This window comes from Mangifera indica, chromosome 12 (genome assembly GCF_011075055.1).
Source record: "Mangifera indica cultivar Alphonso chromosome 12, CATAS_Mindica_2.1, whole genome shotgun sequence".
NCBI classification, from domain to species: Eukaryota; Viridiplantae; Streptophyta; class Magnoliopsida; order Sapindales; family Anacardiaceae; genus Mangifera; species Mangifera indica.
Window position 1 is genome coordinate 14,379,172 of NC_058148.1, and position 20,413 is coordinate 14,399,584.

The 20,413-nt window shown below is 34.1% G+C and overlaps 3 protein-coding genes across 6 annotated transcripts; 2 read left to right on the forward strand and 1 right to left on the reverse strand.

Annotated features, from left to right (window-relative positions):
• The first annotated feature begins 3,795 nt into the window (after positions 1–3,795).
• On the forward strand, positions 3,796–5,448 carry LOC123193281 (aquaporin NIP1-1-like). Of its 2 annotated transcripts, XM_044606159.1 has the most exons (5): positions 3,796–3,976; positions 4,071–4,295; positions 4,482–4,679; positions 4,885–4,946; positions 5,059–5,448. In XM_044606159.1, the coding sequence occupies exons 1-5, from the start codon at positions 3,878–3,880 to the stop codon at positions 5,267–5,269; spliced, it is 795 nt and encodes a 264-aa protein (XP_044462094.1). In that variant the 5' UTR covers positions 3,796–3,877; the 3' UTR covers positions 5,270–5,448. The 2 variants fall into 2 exon arrangements, with proteins under 2 accessions (XP_044462094.1, XP_044462095.1); XM_044606160.1 differs by lacking the exon at positions 3,796–3,976 and having other exon boundaries at positions 4,065–4,295.
• Positions 5,449–5,754: 306 nt separating this feature from the next.
• On the reverse strand, positions 5,755–8,695 carry LOC123193280 (seipin-2-like). Its single transcript, XM_044606157.1, has 2 exons — positions 7,625–8,695; positions 5,755–6,551 (listed from the first exon to the last, which is right to left on the reverse strand). The coding sequence occupies exons 1-2, from the start codon at positions 8,549–8,551 to the stop codon at positions 6,066–6,068; spliced, it is 1,413 nt and encodes a 470-aa protein (XP_044462092.1). The 5' UTR covers positions 8,552–8,695; the 3' UTR covers positions 5,755–6,065.
• Positions 8,696–12,138: 3,443 nt separating this feature from the next.
• On the forward strand, positions 12,139–20,205 carry LOC123192975 (probable LRR receptor-like serine/threonine-protein kinase RFK1). 3 transcript variants are annotated; one of them, XM_044605713.1, is made up of 24 exons: positions 12,140–12,430; positions 12,638–12,800; positions 13,153–13,224; positions 14,367–14,435; positions 14,523–14,594; positions 14,698–14,769; positions 14,862–14,933; positions 15,020–15,091; positions 15,180–15,251; positions 15,333–15,404; positions 15,500–15,571; positions 15,744–15,812; positions 15,904–15,969; positions 16,191–16,253; positions 16,373–16,420; positions 16,679–16,722; positions 16,857–17,227; positions 17,454–17,652; positions 18,109–18,240; positions 18,424–18,545; positions 18,644–18,854; positions 18,934–19,171; positions 19,251–19,401; positions 19,473–20,205. In XM_044605713.1, exons 1-24 carry the CDS (start codon positions 12,334–12,336, stop codon positions 19,908–19,910), a joined length of 3,057 nt encoding a protein of 1,018 aa, XP_044461648.1. In that variant the 5' UTR covers positions 12,140–12,333; the 3' UTR covers positions 19,911–20,205. The 3 variants fall into 3 exon arrangements, with proteins under 3 accessions (XP_044461651.1, XP_044461648.1, XP_044461649.1); XM_044605716.1 differs by lacking the exon at positions 18,109–18,240 and having other exon boundaries at positions 12,139–12,430; XM_044605714.1 differs by lacking the exon at positions 14,698–14,769.
• The last annotated feature ends 208 nt before the right edge of the window (positions 20,206–20,413 follow it).

The window sequence follows — 20,413 nt, forward strand, 5'->3', positions numbered from 1 at the left end:
TAAATTGTGGTTTGGTATAACGGTCGAGAAGGGAGGAGGCTCGGAACCGAAGCTATATTTTGTTAGTGTTAGAGATTGTCAAATTTATGGGAAATAATTAATTTGCTTAAAATTTGGGGCTAAAAGAAATTAAGAGAATAATGGAAGATGCCTCCCTTGTCTGCTCCGTCCTTGCTTTAAATCAAAATAAAGATTTTAGTGGACTATTTTGGTAAAAAGGTTAAATGGGCTTTCATTTGTTATTGTTAAATAAAACGCCCAAGGCAAAGGATCTTTCACATTTTTTACGACTAAAAACTTGGCCCATATAAGCAACAAACTCTAATAATAAGCCCAACTGCATTTCCCGTTTGCTTTTGAAATAATACTGGATTCCATCAGGGCAAACCCAAACAAAGGTCAGGTTGAGATCAGTATGAATTTAAAATTCACAGCTAAAGATAAGCTTGAAACAGATGATATGATGCTCAAACCTAGTTTGAAACAATTTGACTTTGGATTTGGTCCTAGTAGAGCTTGAATTTGAATGTTCGAAATGCCTTGAACTGGGATTTGTTAATGAAAATGAACTCAATTTTTTTACTCATACTTGCAATATTTATGAAAATGAGTCTAATTCGTGACTTAAACTTAGACTTGTTTACGAAAATGAGTTGCTGAGTGATGAAAACAATCAAGCAGGCAAAGATATGCATGCTATAAGCAAAATTCTATATAAAGTGAAATGCTACAGAAGTCTTTGTCTGCCACTAATCTTGAAACAATAAATTTTGGAATTCTAGTGAATCTCCGTTAAAAATGGGGGACCCTTTGACGGGGTACTCTCAGTCTTACCAAACCAATTTGACAACAAAAGAGAATTTCAAGTGTGAAAGCAGAAGATTACAAAGACACTTTCAGAATCTCAAAATGGGAAAAGACAAATAAGGACCCATCTGGGTTTGAAAATTTCACAGTGTTGGACGCAGTCCAATCCGAAAAGAAAACACGAAAGTAGAAAAATGGGTCCAAAAATGGCTTTAAGTCTCCTACAGAATTAATGGGAAGGCAGAAAAATGAAGAAAGAGAGGATGACTGATTTGATCAAACATAAAGGTGGCTTGCTCCTTGCGCGTTGAAACAGTATGTTTTATTACTTATTTTCACACCAGAGTTAGCCACCAGTGCACTGCAAGTGCACCATATTTATATGTCAGTGGCATGATAGAATCTGATGCTTTGTATGCGTCTGCCTTTCATTTTAATATGAACAGTCTCCATAAATATATGATATTGATAAACTATTACCAAATCTGTGAAACATTTAATTTAATGGGTTGATGAGATCTTCTATCCCTCACTAAATACCTGATTTTAAACCCTACATTTATGATAACGATGATTAGGATTAAGTACACAACGCTTTTTTTCACTATATAATAAAATTATGTGTATAAATAATGATATGTCATTATAAGATTGAATGTTATTCTATCTTTAGTTTAAAATTATCTAATTACATAATGATATGTTATTATTTATACTTTATTTATAGAGATATATATATTTTTTAGTAGTTACTTATACAATAATTCTTTGTATTTATAACATGATGAACAAAGATATTGAATCCAAATATGATTATTTCTCTCAATAAATACGAGATGAAATGTCTTATAAATGTTGATGAGATATATTGTCGTATAAAATCATTCTCATTAACTCTGAGTGATAATATTTCTACCTGCATTTACGGTTGATTGACAAATGGGTGGCATGTTTAGTCACAATTCCTAAAAGTTACCTTTAGTTTGTTATGTCCTTAAATGTGAAACATATAAAATTAGGTGGTCAAAGAAAGTCTTCACGTGTAACATGATGGATGATAAAGGGATAAACGTTACGTTGGTGCTTATTTACTAATATCATATGCTTGACGACGTGGAGCAGTGGTTGCACATGCCCACATGAAATTAAATTCATAGAGAAAAACTATGAGTCAAAATTTGATGACTGTTGAAGAAAAATTTACAAAGAAATTGAGAATTAATGAGTTAGTTGATACTTTCAAGGCATAATTTAAGCCTAAAAGGATATTATTATAACAAACAAATACAAACGGTCAAGCAAAAGTAAGTTGATTAATTTTTTCTTAATTTAATTAATCATAATTAAGCAATAAGAAGAAAAACCCACGTAATGGTGACATATTATGAGATCACCAAGATCTAGAATATATGGGTCAAGTCAAATTTGCGTAATTTACTTTTCATAGGACATAAAATTGAACCATCTTCATCTTCTTCATCTGTTACTTTCCAAATATTTCATTCATCATACCATGGGCCAATATCATGCATTGAAACCCGACTGGAAATTTGGTAGTTGAAGATTGATTATGCATATTCAGATCTGCAGACAAAAGTACTTGTAAATTATAAAAGTAAAATTAAAATAAACTGAAACTGATTTTATGACATTTATTTCAGACGCCATAGTCAATAGCTCGAGGCCTTCATGTTGGTGGAACTAATTGCTCTCATTCAGAGCCCTATTCGCCCTACTCGCACTTCAAAAATTAGGGACAATTATTACATGTTTATATTTTTCTTTGGATAAAAGTATGAAATATGTGTAAGAGACATTTAAGAAGAGTTAGTAGATATACGAAGAATATGTAATGATTAGTTATGTCTCTAATTGAAAATTTAGATAATAATTTGATCATAAATAAAAGTTTGAGTTTTTTATTTTTCATGAGTATAACTTTGAAATTGAACTAAAATTTGAGTAAAAAATAGTTCTCTTCCCATAATATAATAAATCTCATTTTGTTATTACTACTTAGCGTAAGAATTAAATATCTTTGACTTTAATTGAAAATAACAAAACATACTAAGCTGTCTCTAGCTGCTAAATTACAAAACTACCCTTTATGACAGTCTTTGATTCACATTCAACAAATTTCCTCTCATTCCCTTTCGAAAAATTGATGATGAAATCCCTTGTGACTTTAAGGCCGTTTTTCTTGTTGTCTCCCGTAATTTGGGGCAGATATAATTAATTATAAGATATCTATCATCAGTAATTTATTAGTTGAAATGGTTAAATATAGAAAACTCTATTATTTATGGCTTCTTTTTTTTTTTTTTGGGTCATCTCTCATTTTGGGTCGTTATAATTAAATTATAAAATATTTATTTTTAATATATTATTAATTAATTATATTTAATAATAACATTTAAAGGTATATAATAAAATTAAAAAAAACAAACCAATTAAGATAATATAATAATTACATTTTCTATATTTGTGCTAAAACCCGATTCTATAAATGGTGTTAAATTTTTGTATGAAAAAGTGTGAATACAAAATATAGGCATTATCGTGTTAATTATTTGATTGGTTGGTTTTAAATTAGAAATAAAATAATATATTTAATATTATTTTTTTGTTACAGTGATAATGATGGAATGTGGCATTAAATCCCATATTTTATTTAAAATATATAATTAATATAAAAAAAAATTAAAGAGGATAATAAATAAGGATAGTATCGAAACCTGCATGTCTGTCCGTATTTGCGGTGGGTGGTTGAAGCAACTTGTTAGCCTTCTTCAATGCTTTTCCTTCTTCAATGCCTTCAAAGTAAACTGACAGACATTATTATTTGATCATCGTTTATATTTCAAAAAGAAAATATAGTAAATAATTTAATATAAAGTTTATGACAAATTAATATTCTTTCTTTGTGAAAAATTACAGTCCAACCTCACCTTGCCATTTCTGTCTTTCTTTCTCCATTATATAAGGGGCCCTTCATCGGTTGTCCTTAAGTTGTACATCATCCACCTTACCTCGCCAGTTCAATATTTTGTTCTTGTGCATACAGATCAATATGGCCGAGGCAGTAGTGAGCAATGGATGCAATGAAGTTGTTCTCAACTTTAAAGATGGAGAAAATACTCCTTCCCCTTCTGTGTGTTTCATGCAGAAGGTGATTGAACATTCTTCTTCTTCTGAATTCTATTGAAAAATTATTTGGTTTTGTATATGGGGTCATTGAGTTGTTGCTTGTTGTGTTTATGCAGATAATAGCTGAGATTTTTGGCACATACTTCTTGGTTTTTGCTGGTTGTGCGGCCGTGGTGGTGAATTCGGACAAGGACAAGGTTGTGACACTGCCTGGAATTGCCATAGTGTGGGGACTGGCGGTGATGGTGATGATTTATGCTGTTGGCCATATTTCTGGTGCTCATTTTAATCCTGCTGTCACCATTGCTTTTGCTACCTGCAAGAGGCTTCCATTGAAACAGGTAATTAAGCTGCTGCAATGAAAACTTGGTCAATACTTCAACAAAAATTGTGTTACTACTATTATGACTGCAGCCACTGTTGACAATCATTTCAGTTTTTTCTGGTTAAGGCGCTTTAAGTTATACTAAAATCAACTCTATTTCAGCTTAGATTTGTATCAAGTTTACTTTGCTTAAATGTTGCAGGCACCAGCTTATGTAGCAGGTCAAGTTCTTGGAGCGACACTGGCGGCTGGAACTCTTCGATTGCTATTCCAGGGGAAGCATGACCACTTTGCTGGAACGGCACCAACTGGGTCAGACTTGCAGTCTTTTGTGATTGAGTTCATAATCACATTCTACCTGATGTTTGTTATATCTGGAGTTGCAACTGATAACAGAGCTGTAAGTTCATCCTCCTTCTCCCCTGATTATTTATTCTAATTTATGATTAGATATAAATAATTATTCAATATGTTGGCTAATTAACTTGCATAACAAAAAAGGAATTTCAGATATGTTGAAGTTTTTTAATATTAACCTGTCTACTAAATACCAAAGTTTGTGACTCTTAATGTTAAAACAACGGCTTGATCTGTTGCTTTTGCAGATTGGAGAGCTTGCAGGGCTCGCTGTCGGTGCCACTGTGCTGCTTAATGTGATGATTTCAGGGTATATTAACTTAATTAATCATTTTAAACTTATTAAACATATCATAGTCAAGACATGTTGGAGCTCAGCATAGGCCATCTTCAGTAGAATATTAATTTCTTGTCTTGTGCAGACCAATATCAGGAGCATCAATGAACCCTGCAAGAAGCTTGGGACCTGCCCTTGTTTCAAACCAGTATAAGGGTATATGGATTTACTTGACTTCACCCATCCTTGGAGCCATAGCTGGAGCTTGGATGTACAATACGGTGAGGTACACAGACAAGCCCTTGCGCGAGATTACCATGAGCGCTTCATTCCTGAAGAGTGTAAACCGGCCCTAAGAGTTCAATTAAGGAGTTTAATTTACAGAATGAATAGGCTAATTAACTTGTGTACACTAAAAGATAGATTTTGGAGGTTTTCAACTAATTCATGTTACTGGGGTGGATTGACATTTTAGCCTCTTAGGATGTATGTATTCAGTCCGGTAATGTGAAAGTAAAATAAGTTGAACTTGTTATTCTTGGTGTTTTCTTTCTTTATTCCGATTTAGCAATTTTTGTTGGCTTACGTTGACTGATTAAATTTGGAAAGAAGGCAGATAAGCTTATGATTGATCCTGTTTGTTCCCAGAATAAAGTTATTCATTACATAAGGATTTAGCCAATTAGTGATTTAGAGCAATCGAACGTGTACAAACTTTTGGTATATAATTTAAATATACAAATTATTTGTCATTATATATAATTTTATTGAATGATTTAATAGTCAGTTTAAAGACTGAAATGAACTTAAAAAAGGAAAAAAATGGAAACTACTGAAGATCTTCCAAAAGAAATATTCCTGATAAATACAACTCTAAATGAATGTTACATGTAGATTAATTTATACCATTGAGTTTACAACATAAAGACATGTACATAGTTGCCAAAAAGGATTTACAAATAAGAAAAGATCAAATTACGAGGAATCTGGCTGTGAAAGTGTTGGGAGTGATGTTAACCTTTGCTAACATCAGTTTAGTCAAGTTTGCTGAAGCCTCATGACCATAACTAAATTTGTGACCGAATTCTGCTGACGCCGCATGGTCTAAACAATGTTTTGTGACTGGATTCCGCTGAAGCCTTATGGCCTTAACTATGTTTGTGACTGGATTCTAATTGGTCGGGCACTATTGCCTGCAGAACCACCCCTTGGTCTTGCTCTTGGAAGAATAATAGGTCTACAACAGATTAGCGTGAAGCACAACTCCATTATAAACAACGTAATGGTAATCCATACAAATATGGTTATCTTCCAATACCATATAATTCTTCTGAAAAATGGAAGTTCTGACTCAAGGATAAGTGAGGCATCATATATTTCAGGGATACCGGCACCAGCCACATATTCTGCTCGTTGTTCAATTTTCACCTTTAAGCATGAAGTAGGCACATGCCCTTCTCTGAAACCTTTAAGCTTCACGTTCAGTGTTTGAGATTCTGATACATACCCAGCAACAATTGGAGCAACTTTCAGGAAAGTCAAAAGAAGACGGACAGGTTCACTTTTGAATTTTAACATGCAAGGAAGGCTTGAACTCACAAGTGTTTTGCCATTAGAAGAAAGGAGTTCTACTCTGACCTTCAAAAGGAAGAAAAGAAATCAGTTAGAAATGTGCCAATCCTCTACATACCCAAAAAAATGCAATCAAATTTCCAATGCTACAATTATTGTACAGATCTCAAGAACAAGGAAAAGATAATGAACAAAAATGCTTGACAATTTAAGAATCGAGGAAATAAAATCAATCTAAAATATTTGTGGCTGTGAGATTGCATATTACAAGTCTCAGTATCAACTTCTAAACAGAACATGTTAAGAACAGATTCAGGATAGATGTGATAGTGGTGATGGAATATGATAAAATTTATTTTTATCAAACAAAAAGACAATTGGCATACGTATTTCTTTACAAAAAGCAACCAGTGATTTAAGTTCACATGGTCTAGTGGCCACAATGTTGTGGTAAACTGGTATTAAGATTCATTATTTTTGTTGTTTTGATAAATCACCCTTTCTCTTCAGAGATTCCAGCTAATCTTCACAACAACCAAAGCTTATTGTCACTAGGTAGAAGTTCATTATCTAGCATTCATCCTCATTACATAAAATTTATCAACTTCAACCTAATGCCATTAAACTTCACTGAGATGAGGGAGAGATCCTGGGAATAATTCTTTAAGAATTAGAGCCATATCACATCATTAAAATCGTTCTCTAAGGTCCTTTCATCCTCTAAAAGGAAATAATGTCTCAATCTTTTGGTTATAGTTTGATATTGCAACTTGCAAGAAGAAACTATCACTTTTAATTCACATATAGAAATGCAGCAGAGCTTAATACCTACTAGAATATCTTGTGTATACAGGACATCTGAAGTAACAATTGATTAGCAGAAAATTTAAGATTCATTCACTTGAATAAGTTAGTTTTCTTATCTGAAATTACTTAAAAACATCTTAAATTTTAAAGAAACTTTGCATAAGTTAGTAGTTTGAACAATAGCAAATGCTGTTGCATGAAACAGAGCAAACTACAAAGTCTAAATTACTACTAATATAAACCTATTGACTGATTCAAGACAATTAACTTGATTGAAACATGAAAAGAACACAAAGCCAAAAGAAATCACACACTTTGCAACAAATAGTTACCTGAAAAATCCCAAGTTTTTGATTGTAATCTGATTCTGGCAATGTCAACATGACAATAACCTGCAACTTATGATCCACTGGTATAACCCGAGACCCTAAACTCTTCTCTTCACAATTGAAGCCACAAAAAACACCCTTACAAGACTGAATAGGTACATACGCGACTGGACTATTCTTTGTGTAATCAAAATTCAGAGTCTCTTCTATTTGAATTGGCTCCTTCACCAAAAACCTCATAAAAAACACACTAATCACGACTGCCAACAGCAATAACCCACACAACATAGAGCATACATAAATAGACCAAAAAAAGCCCCAACCTGATCTCAAAAAAAGCTTCCATACCCATTCATTCCCTTTTAACCAGTCATGAATCAAAGGACTAACAATCCCATAAATCAAATTCCATAAATTGTAAAACTTTAGCATCAAACACTCTCTTCCACGCTTTAATGTACGAAATGGGTCAAGTACAAACATGTAGAAAGAAGATAAAATCGATACAGGAAATAAAACGAAGGTAATTAGCAAATTGAATTGAAACCAAATTGCTTTAATCATTAACCCAGCAATATAAACTAGCAAACTCGAAGACTCAGAGTCTACCGAATCAACAGAGTCACCAACCGGGTCCTCATTTTCGAAAGTTACCGCCGATTCTTCAGTCTTCTCTTGACTGACTCGGAATGAGTCAACTCGGTCCACAGCCGAGTCCAATCTTTTATCCATTACAGTTTCATTCTCCTTCAAATTTCGATGAATTTCACTTCGACGACGAGAGAGCGAACGGCGCCGCAGAGGCGAGGGGATGTCTTTGGTTTCCAACGAGGACTGATCTGATTGATCGTCATGAAGGCAATTGTGGCAGGGGAAGTCGTCGAAGAAGACTTCATCGTCGTCATCGTCGGTGGGATTTGGTGGGTCCATTAAAAGATTAGGGTTTGTGATAAATTACATCACGATTGAAAATTTCGCATTCGCTCCTTTCACAGACCTCCGATTCTTACATTTCTGCTGACACAACCAGTTTCGAGACACGTGGTCAGCGTCAGTCTGGTACACCCAGAAGGGTCCTCAATTTTGGGGTTAATATCTTATCAACCCTAAACTTTAGCTTATCTCAGCCCAAATTCAAACCCAATTTGCATGAGTTAAGTTTGAATAAAGATTAAACTTATTTTATAAATTGAGTTGAATTTGAGTTGATTAAAATATTTAATTTGAATTGATTTAAATCAAATTCAAAGTAAAATTATTTTTAAACTAAATTCGAGTTTTAATTCATCGATTTTGAGTGAACATTTTAAATTCAAATTGATTTTGAGTTGGGTTTTGCTTGAAATTAATTTATATCCAATCCAACATTCAATTTGATAGGCATTTTGGAATTAAGAACCAATTTTGAATTTAAACTTGTTGCCTTTAAGTTGATCTTGGACTAAGTATTGTTCAAATTCAACTCAAATCGAATCAAGAGCTAATTACTTCCATCTGGTTGGCTTTCTACAGTTATGAGCATGAGGATTCACAAAACCCACATGGTTTGAAAATTGACACTTACCCCCTACATTTACCAGACGCTAAAGTTATGACATTCTTAGTGTTTTGAGAGCTTGTGATACAACCAAACTCATACACTTAGAGCAAGTTGATGAGAAACAACAAAATACAAGGGATGAAGGGCATGTGGAAGAACCACAAAAGCTAAACAACGAGGAACAATCCAATATTGAAGTTCGTAAAGGGATCCAAGAAGTGCAAACCAATAAATACCCAAAAAAGATTAGGAAACCATTTATGTGGCTCAATGATTTCATTAGATGAAATAGATTTATTCTGTAAGGATGAGAGCAAACATAATTAGTAAGTTTTATCTAATTTAGCTTAGCATTATCATATTTAATTGTCATGTGAGTGGACTCATATATATATATATATATATATATATATATATATATATATATATAAAAGCTTTTGTATTTTGGAAAGGGAATAATAGAGAATAATTTTGCTATCCAGATTCTTTTTCTCTACTTCATTTCCTTTCTCCTCTCCAATTTTCTTCTAAGTTTTTCTTTAATTGTAACTGACATTTGCTCGAAGAATGGTTTATTTACAATCAGCCAGCATCTCTTGAATTGTCAGGTGGGTCGTACCAGCCTGGAGATTTATAAACCTTAAACTCTAAATGGTAAATTCAATGAAATTAATGAACTGAACAACTTGGCGGAGATGGCCCCAAGCAGTGGACAAATCAGATGGGAAGAGCGAAAAGATCCAGTTGGATGTAGTTGTCGTCTTTTATTTATTGATTTACTTAATTTAATTTCATTAATTTTGTCGGTTCTTCATGCAAGTTGTAGTATTTATTACTATTGAATTCAACCCACTTGTAAATTACAAATTTTGTATTGATTTTGGTTCAATCAGCAATATTAACAGTCTCTATCTATATATTGGTTGCGTATATACAAGTTTTGTTGAAAGTGTCTCCAATTATTTTTCATTGTCCCATAAGTTGCTATATATTATTGATAGGAATTCCAAAGAAAAAAGACAGCAAACTGTACAAGTACTTTAAACAAAAATGCATAATTTATGTGAAAAATCCAATACGTGAACAATCACAGGTAAAAGATAGAAAATTTTATTATTAGTAAAGAAGACTATAAGATAAAGAAGAGAACAATTTTACTCCTTCTAATTACGATGCACTCTTTCTCTCCTTTTTACATAGACAACATATGTATGTAAACATTAGTTAGTATATATTTGATATGATAGATTGTATATGTTCTGCCTACAGGTCGTATCCGTTATAATGTTCGTTGCATTTACTGGAAATCCACTTCTTGAATTTGCTTCTAGTATTCTAATAATTTTTTACAGAATTTGGTTTATCAGTATACAACAATAATTTTGAAGAGGAGTTGAAGCTTTACCATTTCTCCTAGTGTATATGGTGTAGTAGACTATTTCTTGAAGAGTTTTCTCTTCATATTAGTTAGTCAGTAGAAGTCAATGAGTGTTATTGAATCAGCCAAACCAGCAGTTAATAGAGCTGCATTCTTGGCAAACAAGACTGAATGGCTTCTCTCTGACATGGTCTCCTTCTTTGAACCTTCTCTGCAATGTGGGTTTGCAACTCTTGGTCCCCTCATGTCAATGTTGAAAAATAAAAAAGGATCCCACTTGTCCACTAAGCTTACCAATTCAAACCTTATCTCCTTCATGAAGATAGACACCGTTAAAAAATATGCATTTAATAATAGAAGTCACGGGTTTACATTGAGAAAGGAAAGCCAACTGATATTATAAATGAAATCTGGGTAATATTCTTCACTCGCTATATTTGAATGTATTTGACTTGCATGTTTACGTGTTCAGACTTGTGAATGGAAAAGAAAATTCAAAATGGTAGGCTTGTCAAATACTAGGTGGATCATTTATGTTTTCGTTGCTTTTTTGAGGAAGAATCTCGGTTGCCTTAATCAAGTATAGACAAATGAAGCTAAGACTCTCTGAAGTAGGCTGCTGTCTTGGTTATTTGTGAGAGTGACAGGAATCCTGAAGTCAAGGATTCAATTTTTGATCTGTGCAGCCCCTAGAAATTTCAACCATGATGCAGTTGTCATGGAGGAGTTTTTCCTAGGACTTGTTTACTGTTGTATGCGAATCATGGGACCTTACCGACCGGCGACCCGCCATAGAGGTCAGATCATCTTGATAATTTATACTTATAAATGATACATGCTGATCGTGCACATATTACATGGATACAAATTTTTCCGTAATTCAAACAATCACGAATCATGTGCCAGAAAATAGCCTTTAGCTTAAAATGAGAAATTTAAAATCCCCTTGAACATAAAAGCCAAAATCCCTTCAACTTTGAAAGGTTAAAATCCTTTTAACCTCAAGCCACCGTCAATTCTATCGATCTGTGGAATATTACTTGCCAGTAGAACTTGAGAGAAAATAAAAATGAAAGTTGTCATAAAGAACTTGAAGACTTGAGAGCAAAATATTCAGGCCGTCAAATGATGAAGGAAGGGATAGTTTAGTTGTAGCAGAATTAAAAAAGTTACAGATCTTACCATGTGTAATCCATAACTAATTAATGTCCTGTGTCAGAGAAGTATTCACAAAGTATCTTCTATTTGCACATAACATTATTATCATAAACTTGAAAGCTTTTTTTAATCATAATTATTCATGGTTTGTTTAAAATATATACAATATTTAATAGTCAAATATATTCCAAAGCAACTAACCATATTAATTTGTTACCGAAAACCAATGAATTTTCAAATCCTGGGAGCTGAGGTTTTTTGAAACCAGACACCATGCCGTTCAATCCCCACTTGCTTCTTTAGTCATGTCTGCTATACGCGTTTTATTTTTATCTTCTTAATGCATGGAAAAACGACAAAGTGAACAGGAAGACAATAATTGATTACTTAACTAACAGGACTTCTAATTCATCTTTGCTGAAAGACAAAATATCCCATCCGGGTAGTTGTTTGAGTTTCATTGTCTAGCTTTTTTGCTTATAATTTTCTCATTCATAACTTTTTTACTTTTACCATATAATATAAAGATTGATCAACATGTGACAGTCTTCATATTTTGGCTAAGAAGATACAGGGAATCTGGGGAATTTCAAGAACTTGAGAGTTGAAGGCATCTTTCCTAATTTTTCAATTTCAATGATGTTCTTCAAGCATTTGCTCCTTGTATCGATTCTATCTTTAAGCTTTGAAGTGAAACGAGTATATGTAGATGCTAAGCTGCCTCAAACTGAGGGTAAGACCAATTCTTCTTCCCCAAATTTCTGTTTCTGCTGAATTTCTCCATGTTCATGGTTTACTTTACACTTCAGTAACCAGTATAAGTGATCATACTGACTGTTTATTCAATAAAAAGCATAAAGATCTTTCAGGGAAAAAGGATATGTTAGAGGATATTTGAAGAGCTTTTCTGTGATTTTATTTGTTTGTGGATGTGTTGCAGTTGATGTTCTGAATCAGATTGCCAAAACAATGGGGGCTACTAACTGGACTTTTGATGCTGACACTGCCTGTGAACTCCATGAAAAATCGGCTGTTACAGAAGTAACCAAGAACATCTCTTGCATCCTGGGTCCCGATGGCAGTACCCACCACATTTCAGTAATGTAGGTTTTCTTATTCTTTGCATATGTTTGCAGAAATTAGTGAATTTGCTTTGATTTTGTGGTCATTAAAGTGAGAACAACCATTTGTGGACTGTGATGCCTCTCTGGAAAGTTTCAATACACAATAAATATTAAATTAGAGGGTTTAAGGGCTAAGTCCTTTTACAACATGTATATTTAATTCTCAGTTAATATTTTCTATTATTTATTTTAGTTGTTTTGACATAATAGTGGAATATTTCCCTTCTTCTAAATTACAGAATTATCATTTTAGTTGTTTGGTTTTGCTCCAGATTTTACATATTTTGGGTGTGACTAACTGATTCTGGATCTGTTCTGTTTCAAATTTCAGAGAATTCAAACGTTACAGCCTTTCTGGAGTTCTTCCGCCTGAATTAAACCAACTTCCCAATATCTCTAAAGTGTAAGCTAAATAATTCTGAATATATACTTTATGCATGTATAATTTTTTTTTTTTTTTGACATTGTTAACTATCACATATTAGTAGGAAAACAAATTGGGTATGATAAATAAGAGTAAGGGAAATTTTCCCCTCTTGAGCTCTCTTTTGGAGTAGAAGAGCCCAATAACGCTTTTGTGATGGCTAAATCCACTATAGTGACAGTTGAGGGGACTTTACTTTCCAACTTGGTAACCCAAAGGTCCAGTTGTGGGGGTGTTTGCTTACTCCCCAGTTGGCGTGGTCATGGTGGCTTGGTTCATGGGTTTCCAACTTGGTAAACCAAAGGTCTAGTCGAGGGGAGGTTGCTTCTTACTCCTTGGTTGACTTGGTTTAGAAGGCTTAGATGAATGGGAGGTTTGGTTTGCTTCTTGCTCTCCGAAGTGAAAAGGAGGTTTAGCCTCGTGTTCCTTACCCTAGTCTAAGAGGCTTAAAAGATGGGGAGGATTGACCGACTTATTCCTCAATTGGCCTACCTAGTTGAGGGAAGGTTATTGACGGACCAATGTGTGATAGGGTTGGATCGTTTTGAAGTTCCAACATGGCAACATAAAAGCCTAGACTTGACAGGAGATTGTTTTCCAAGTTGGTAACCCAAAGACCTGGTTGAGGGATGTTGCTTTGATGGATCAGTGTATGATACGGGAGGGCTGTTAAGAAGTTCTAAGCCGGTAACCCAAAGACACAATTGAGGGGAGGTTGCTTTCCAATCCAGTAACCCAAAGGCCCAATTGAGGAGAGATTGTTTCTTACTCCTCGTTTGGCTTGGTTCAAGAGGCTCAAATGAACGAGAGGTTCGGCTAGTTTATTCCTGGTTTGCCTGTTTGGTTGGAGAGATTGTTGATGGACCAATGTGTTACAAGAGCGCCAACACTACTTCTGTGGTGTCCCAACAAAATATGGCTGGAAAATTCACTTTTCTAATTAACACTTTCCTTAAATTCGAACATTTAGGATTCTGTAGTGGGAAGTAGTAATGACAAATTTTCATCAAAATCTGCATTCTTAATAATCTGGATCATTTCCAAGGCTTTTATGACTATTTTAATTTTTTTCCTCTTTTTGTCTTTAATAGAAATCATTAATTGCTGTTGTCTGTATGCAGTGATTTTTCCTACAACTACCTGAATGGATCGATACCAGCCGAATGGGCTTTGACGCAATTAAATTTTATGTAAGCCCTAAGCTGTATGTATTTCTGCTTTATCAGTCTAACCAGATAGTAATAAATAATGAATTTATCAACCCATTGTCAATGCAGCTCTCTCTCTGGGAACCGATTATCAGGCAATATTCCGAGCCATCTGGGGGACATCACCAGTCTAACTTACTTGTAAGCTTTAAGTTTAAACTCCTGCACTAAATAGTCCAAACTATACTGTTGAGAAATAGGCAAATATGTCCTATTGTCTATCTTTTTGTTTTTATTTTACCAGGGACATCGAAGCAAACCAATTCTCAGGAACAGTACCCACTCAGCTCGGGAAGCTAGTTAAACTGGAAATTCTGTAAGGCATTTAGTAGGTTTCTTATATTCAGTTGTTTTTTTAAGCCATGATCAGCATTTTTATTGACGTTATCAATTAAATTTTGGTTGCAGGAAGCTTTCCTCCAATAGATTGACTGGAAATTTACCAAATGAATTTTCTCAGCTGACAAATATGACAGACTTGTAAGTTTTTCATAATATTTTTGTAAGAGTTTGCGCAGAGTTTGTCTGAATTTTAAGTGTTAGTGAGATCTTTTTGCACAGTGCAGTAGGATCAATGATAACAATTTCAATGGAAGCATACCAGAATTTATACAAAACTGGAGGCAACTTGGGAGATTGTAAGATGATCTACTTTCCTGAAGTTTTGCAACTCATTCTAGCTATCGAGTTCTTAAGCGGTTTTTTTTTTTTTTTGGGTTGATAAAGGGAAATCCTAGGTAGTGGATTGAAAGGACCCATTCCATCATCCATCTCCCTTTTGGAAAATCTACAACAATTGTGAGTCAATATTTCTCAACTAGTCAACTACAAGAATATGCCCTATTTAATGCATTAATTTACTGACACTCTTATGTACAGTAAGATTAGTGACATAGATGGAACAAATCAAGCTTTTCCTGATCTTAAAAAGAATACCCGCCTTAGACGGTTGTAAGTTCATTGCCTGTTCCTATATTTTCTGGCATACAGATATTGGAGTAAAATTTGTCTCACAAAATCATCACATTTTAACATTGGATTTCCAGGACTTTGAGGAACTGCCATATTTCAGGAGAAATACCTATGTACGTCTGGGAAATGAATAATCTGAGAGTTCTGTAAGTACATTACTGAACTATCAATTTACAATGATTATATGCTTGAAAACTGAAAACTAAACTTCCTTATTTGCATGCATGACAATGTAACAACTTTGCCTACGCTTACACAATTATTTTTTTAAACTCCATATGCTTATGTTTTTATGATAAATCTTTTGCTTTTAAATAGGGACCTCAGCTTTAACAAGTTAACTGGGGAACTTCCCAATGTTGCAATCCCTAGGGATCTGCTATTTATGTAAGTCAATGAAAGCCAATTTTCTAGATTTTCAGTTTTGTTTTGCCATGTCCAGCTCTGCCATACTAACTGCTTTAATGGTCTTCATCAGATTTCTAACTGGCAACTTTCTTAGCGGAGATATACCAGAGTCAATATTAGTGAAAGGAAGTAATGTGTGTGTATCATATCTCTTGTATCCTTTGAGTTCTTTAGCATCTTTATTACATGGATCTGATATTTGTTCACCTCAGTGAACACACTTATCTGTTGTGTACTTGTATTAGTTTATAACCTATGATGACTTGATTAATTTATAGAAGGAAGTCTATATATTTTTTCTCAGTTGCTTCATCATTATAAATTAAATTTCCACTTCTGTTTCTTACTTTCTTGCAGGGATCTTTCCTACAATAATTTCACTCAGCCAACCTCTGAGCATCATGCTTGCCAGAGCATGCAGTTAGTATATTTCTATATATTTGTGATTCAATAGTCCACTCTGTTTACTTCTCTGTGTCACAATCACATATGGTGGATGCCAGTGCTGATGTTTGCTTTATAATTTTTTATGTTACCAGGGAATTAAATCTGAACTTGTTTCAAAGTTATTCAGCAGCAAACAACTTGTAAGTTGCCTTTTTGGTTTAAGTGAGCCTTAGCAACCAATGAAAAAGAAATGCAGCTCCAAGGCTTCCTTTTTTGTATATTGTCCCTTCTATGCTTTTTACTGATTTGTCAAGAAAGCAATCATTCTTCACTTGAAACACATTTTAGAGTTATCAAATAATTTTTTTCATTGTTTCATCGTCTCATAGAGTAATATATTATTGACCTTGAAGTGTTTTCTCTATAATGCTAACTGGTTTTTACTTGACTTAAACTAGAAGTCGGGTTCTTCCATGCAAGGCTGATCAGAAATGTCATCGATGTAAGTATGTCTAAGGTGTTTTTATGAATAAATAAATTGATTGACATCTTGATCACAAGTAAATTTTTGATATTCTATACATAAATGCTCTCAACTTATCCAAAAAAAATGTTCACATTTTCTTCATTTCATAGATTGGCGCGCTTTCTACATTAATTGTGGTGGGAAAAATGTAAAAGAAAATGGCAGCACATTTGAAGGAGATGGAGAAGTAGATGGTGGTGCTGCAACTTATTATTTAAATGATAATTGGGGATTTAGTAGTACTGGAGACTTCGCAGATGATAATAATGAACAAAACAAACGTTATGTTGCATCTGTGCTCTCATCAGACATTTCAGAATTATTCATTGATGCCCGCAAAGCTCCTCTTTCACTTACTTATTTTGGGTATTGCTTAGAAAATGGGAATTATGTTGTTAGTTTAGACTTTGCCGAGATTCAGTTCACAAATGACAACACATATGGAAGCCTCGGAAGGCGCATGTTTGATATTTATGTTCAGGTAATTAATCACAATCAGGAAAAACCTTTTCATTTTTGGGTTGATAATACTGTATCAATTGTATCCTTTTTCAGTCTATCTTGTTACACATGATCCTAAGTACGGGCTAAGTTTCAAGGTGCTATGCTCTTGGAGCAAACAGTTTTGGGTCATAGGTTCAGCTAGAATTTGTTCCTCACAGGAAAGGACACACTAAAAAGGTTTTCACCGGATTTCCATGTTGCAGGACAAACAAGTTGAGAAGGATTTCGATATAGAAGCTAATGCTTCAGGGGTCCTTAAGCCAATTACAAGAAAATATAATGCTACCGTCACAGATAACATTTTAGAGATCCGGTTTTATTGGGCTGGCAAAGGGACTACTGCTCTTCCCGAAAGAGGAGTCTATGGCCCCCTCGTATCAGCAATTTCTGTGGTGGATGTCAGTGAGTGATTTCTCCTCTTCTAATTTCATTTAATACAGTCATGTTCAAGCAATGCCATATAAATGCTACTGTTGTATGAAAAATTCAAGATAATGCAGTTTACCTTAGTTCATCATAGTTATGCATCAGAAACTGTTGAAAATGCCTCGAAAATTACTGAAATTATAATAGAACTAGACATAACAAATGTTAGAGGCAACAGATGTCAGAAACATATAATAGAACTAGACATAACAAATGTTAGAATATGCAACTTAGAGCATATATTACTGAAATTATATATTTTGTCTTAATTAGCTCAAATACATGTGTACTGCAATCAAAGAGTTGACATTTCCCCTGTTTCATCCAATTTTTATCAAAAGAGTGACATATTTAAGTAATCTATTTAGAAAGTACAGTTTCATGCCCAAATCTTTAAGTAATGATAATTGCTTGGTGGGTTTTCTTGGGCAGACTACAAACCTGAAAAGAAGAAGATTGCAGAAATCATTGTAGGTGTTGTTGTAGGAACATGTCTCATAATATTAGCACTGGGTGTCCTTGGTTGGAGATACTATTCCAGAATCAGGAAGCGCAAAGGAAATGGTTTGGTCTTCTTTAATCTTGTAGGATCTTTATTGCAACCATGTTCAAATTTTTTTCCCAAGCGTTTGAACTTGGAAAGACTATTTTATTTGGGCGATGATTTATCTACAAATATCTTATGGTGGCTAGCAACTATGAGTTCATTATCTTAATATAGTTATTTCTCTTTCATTCTTTGGGCAGATTTTTTAGAAGGATCAGATCTGAAAACGATTTCTTTTACCTTGAAGCAAATTAAAGCTGCAACTGACAATTTTGATCTTGCGAACAAGATTGGGGAAGGTGGTTTTGGGCCTGTTTACAAGGTATACTACTTAATCTTTAGGCCACAATTATAAATCATTCTTAATAGAATAACTTTCTCTATCGATTTGCTTAAAATCTTTACACTTTTCCTGTGCAGGGTCAGTTATCTGATGGTACTATAGTTGCTGTGAAGCAGCTTTCTTCAAAATCAAAGCAGGGAAACCGAGAATTCTTGAATGAGATAGCCATGATTTCGTGTCTGCAACACCAGAATCTTGTAAAGCTTCATGGATGTTGTATTGAAGAGGATCAACTATTGCTAGTTTATGAATACATGGAAAATAACAGTCTTGCCCGTGCTTTGTTTGGTAAGTTGAATCTACATATTGATTTTAAGGTTCCTTCTTGCTTTAGTAATATATCTTGAAATTAATTGTTTGTTTTAAGGTCGTGAAAATTGTCAATTGAAGTTAGATTGGCCAACCAGACAAAAGATTTGTATTGGGATAGCTAGAGGTTTAGCTTTTCTTCATGAAGAATCAAGGTTCAAAATTGTTCACAGAGACATCAAAGCTACCAATGTTTTGCTAGATAAGGATCTAAACCCCAAAATATCGGACTTCGGGTTGGCTAAGCTTGATGAGGAGGAGAAAACCCATATTAGCACTCGAGTTGCTGGAACAATGTAGGCTAATCACATGTCTCTCTTGTCAAGCTGAAAGTAAAACAGTATAAAATACTAAATATTTTGAACATATATGCAGAGGATACATGGCACCAGAATATGCACTTTGGGGTTATCTGACTTACAAGGCAGATGTTTACAGCTTCGGAATTGTTGCATTGGAAATTGTTAGTGGGAGAAACAACAAGAGTTATGGTCCAGCTGAGGATTGCACTTGTCTTCTAGATTGGGTAAGAAACTAACATTCTATAAATATTGATGATGGATGAGATATTAGTCCTTAGTGGTGTGTTTTTTGCAGGCTTGTAAGTTGCAGCAAGAAAAGAAGATAATGGAGCTAGTTGATCCAAAGCTGGGATCAGAATGCAACAGAGAGGAAGCTGAAAGGATGATAAGAGTATCTCTATTGTGTACAAATGCTTCACCATCACTGAGGCCAACTATGTCCGAAGCTGTAAGTATGCTGGAAGGGAAAACTGCGATCCCAGATATCATCCCTGAAGTAGGTAGTTACAGTCAAGATTTGAGGTTCAAAGCCATAAGAGACTTCCATGGACTGAACCGCAGTCAAACTCAGCGTTCAACACCAGCCCAGGACCTCTACACAATTGATGATGAGTCATATTTGAGGCATAAAGATGCTAATAAACTGACTGAAACAGGGATTTCAGATGTTCAACTTTCAACGTCTATGCCATCATGGACTGGCTCTTCGTCAAACATCAATACCAATTTGTAGTATAAAGAACGTTACAGGTATTGATTCTCACTTTCTCTTTATTTATCTCTAATAAATTTTTATTGGTTATTCATTTTACAATTGTGATATTAATAAGAATTGAGCTACAGTTGTAAAAATTTAATTAACATCTATGAAGCAATGGCTCAATAACATATTGTTACCGTCCTAAAATGTCAATTTAACAGTTAAGGACTGAATTGGTTTTAAATCTCTGAAGAAATGTACTGACATTCATGTGGAGCCTAAAGTTGGCTCGAATACATTATATGTTATTCATTAGTATTGGTGGGTAGTATTGTCTGAATGTTATTAATGGGATGAACAATGTTGTCAATGGGGTTAATAATATTGTTGAAAGGATGTACTGTATCACTGAGAAGACAAACGAATCAAACTATCGAATTAAAGATCCAATATGAGTTCAAATTATTTGAGTCGAATAATATATTCAAATTGAGATAGTTTGAGTAGAATTTACCCCAACTAATATGAAAGGAAGA

Coding starts and splice junctions, on each gene's coding strand:
- LOC123193281 (XM_044606159.1), top strand. CDS start 3,878: ATGGCCGAGGCAGTAGTGAGCAATGGATGCAATGAAGTTGTTCTCAAC. Junction 4,296..4,481: donor AGAGGCTTCCATTGAAACAG/GTAATTAAGCTG, acceptor TAAATGTTGCAG/GCACCAGCTTATGTAGCAGG. Junction 4,680..4,884: donor TTGCAACTGATAACAGAGCT/GTAAGTTCATCC, acceptor TTGCTTTTGCAG/ATTGGAGAGCTTGCAGGGCT.
- LOC123193280 (XM_044606157.1), bottom strand. CDS start 8,551: ATGGACCCACCAAATCCCACCGACGATGACGACGATGAAGTCTTCTTC. Junction 6,552..7,624: donor AAAAACTTGGGATTTTTCAG/GTAACTATTTGT, acceptor TTCCTTTTGAAG/GTCAGAGTAGAACTCCTTTC.
- LOC123192975 (XM_044605713.1), top strand. CDS start 12,334: ATGATGTTCTTCAAGCATTTGCTCCTTGTATCGATTCTATCTTTAAGC. Junction 12,801..13,152: donor ACCCACCACATTTCAGTAAT/GTAGGTTTTCTT, acceptor TTCAAATTTCAG/AGAATTCAAACGTTACAGCC. Junction 13,225..14,366: donor CTTCCCAATATCTCTAAAGT/GTAAGCTAAATA, acceptor GTCTGTATGCAG/TGATTTTTCCTACAACTACC.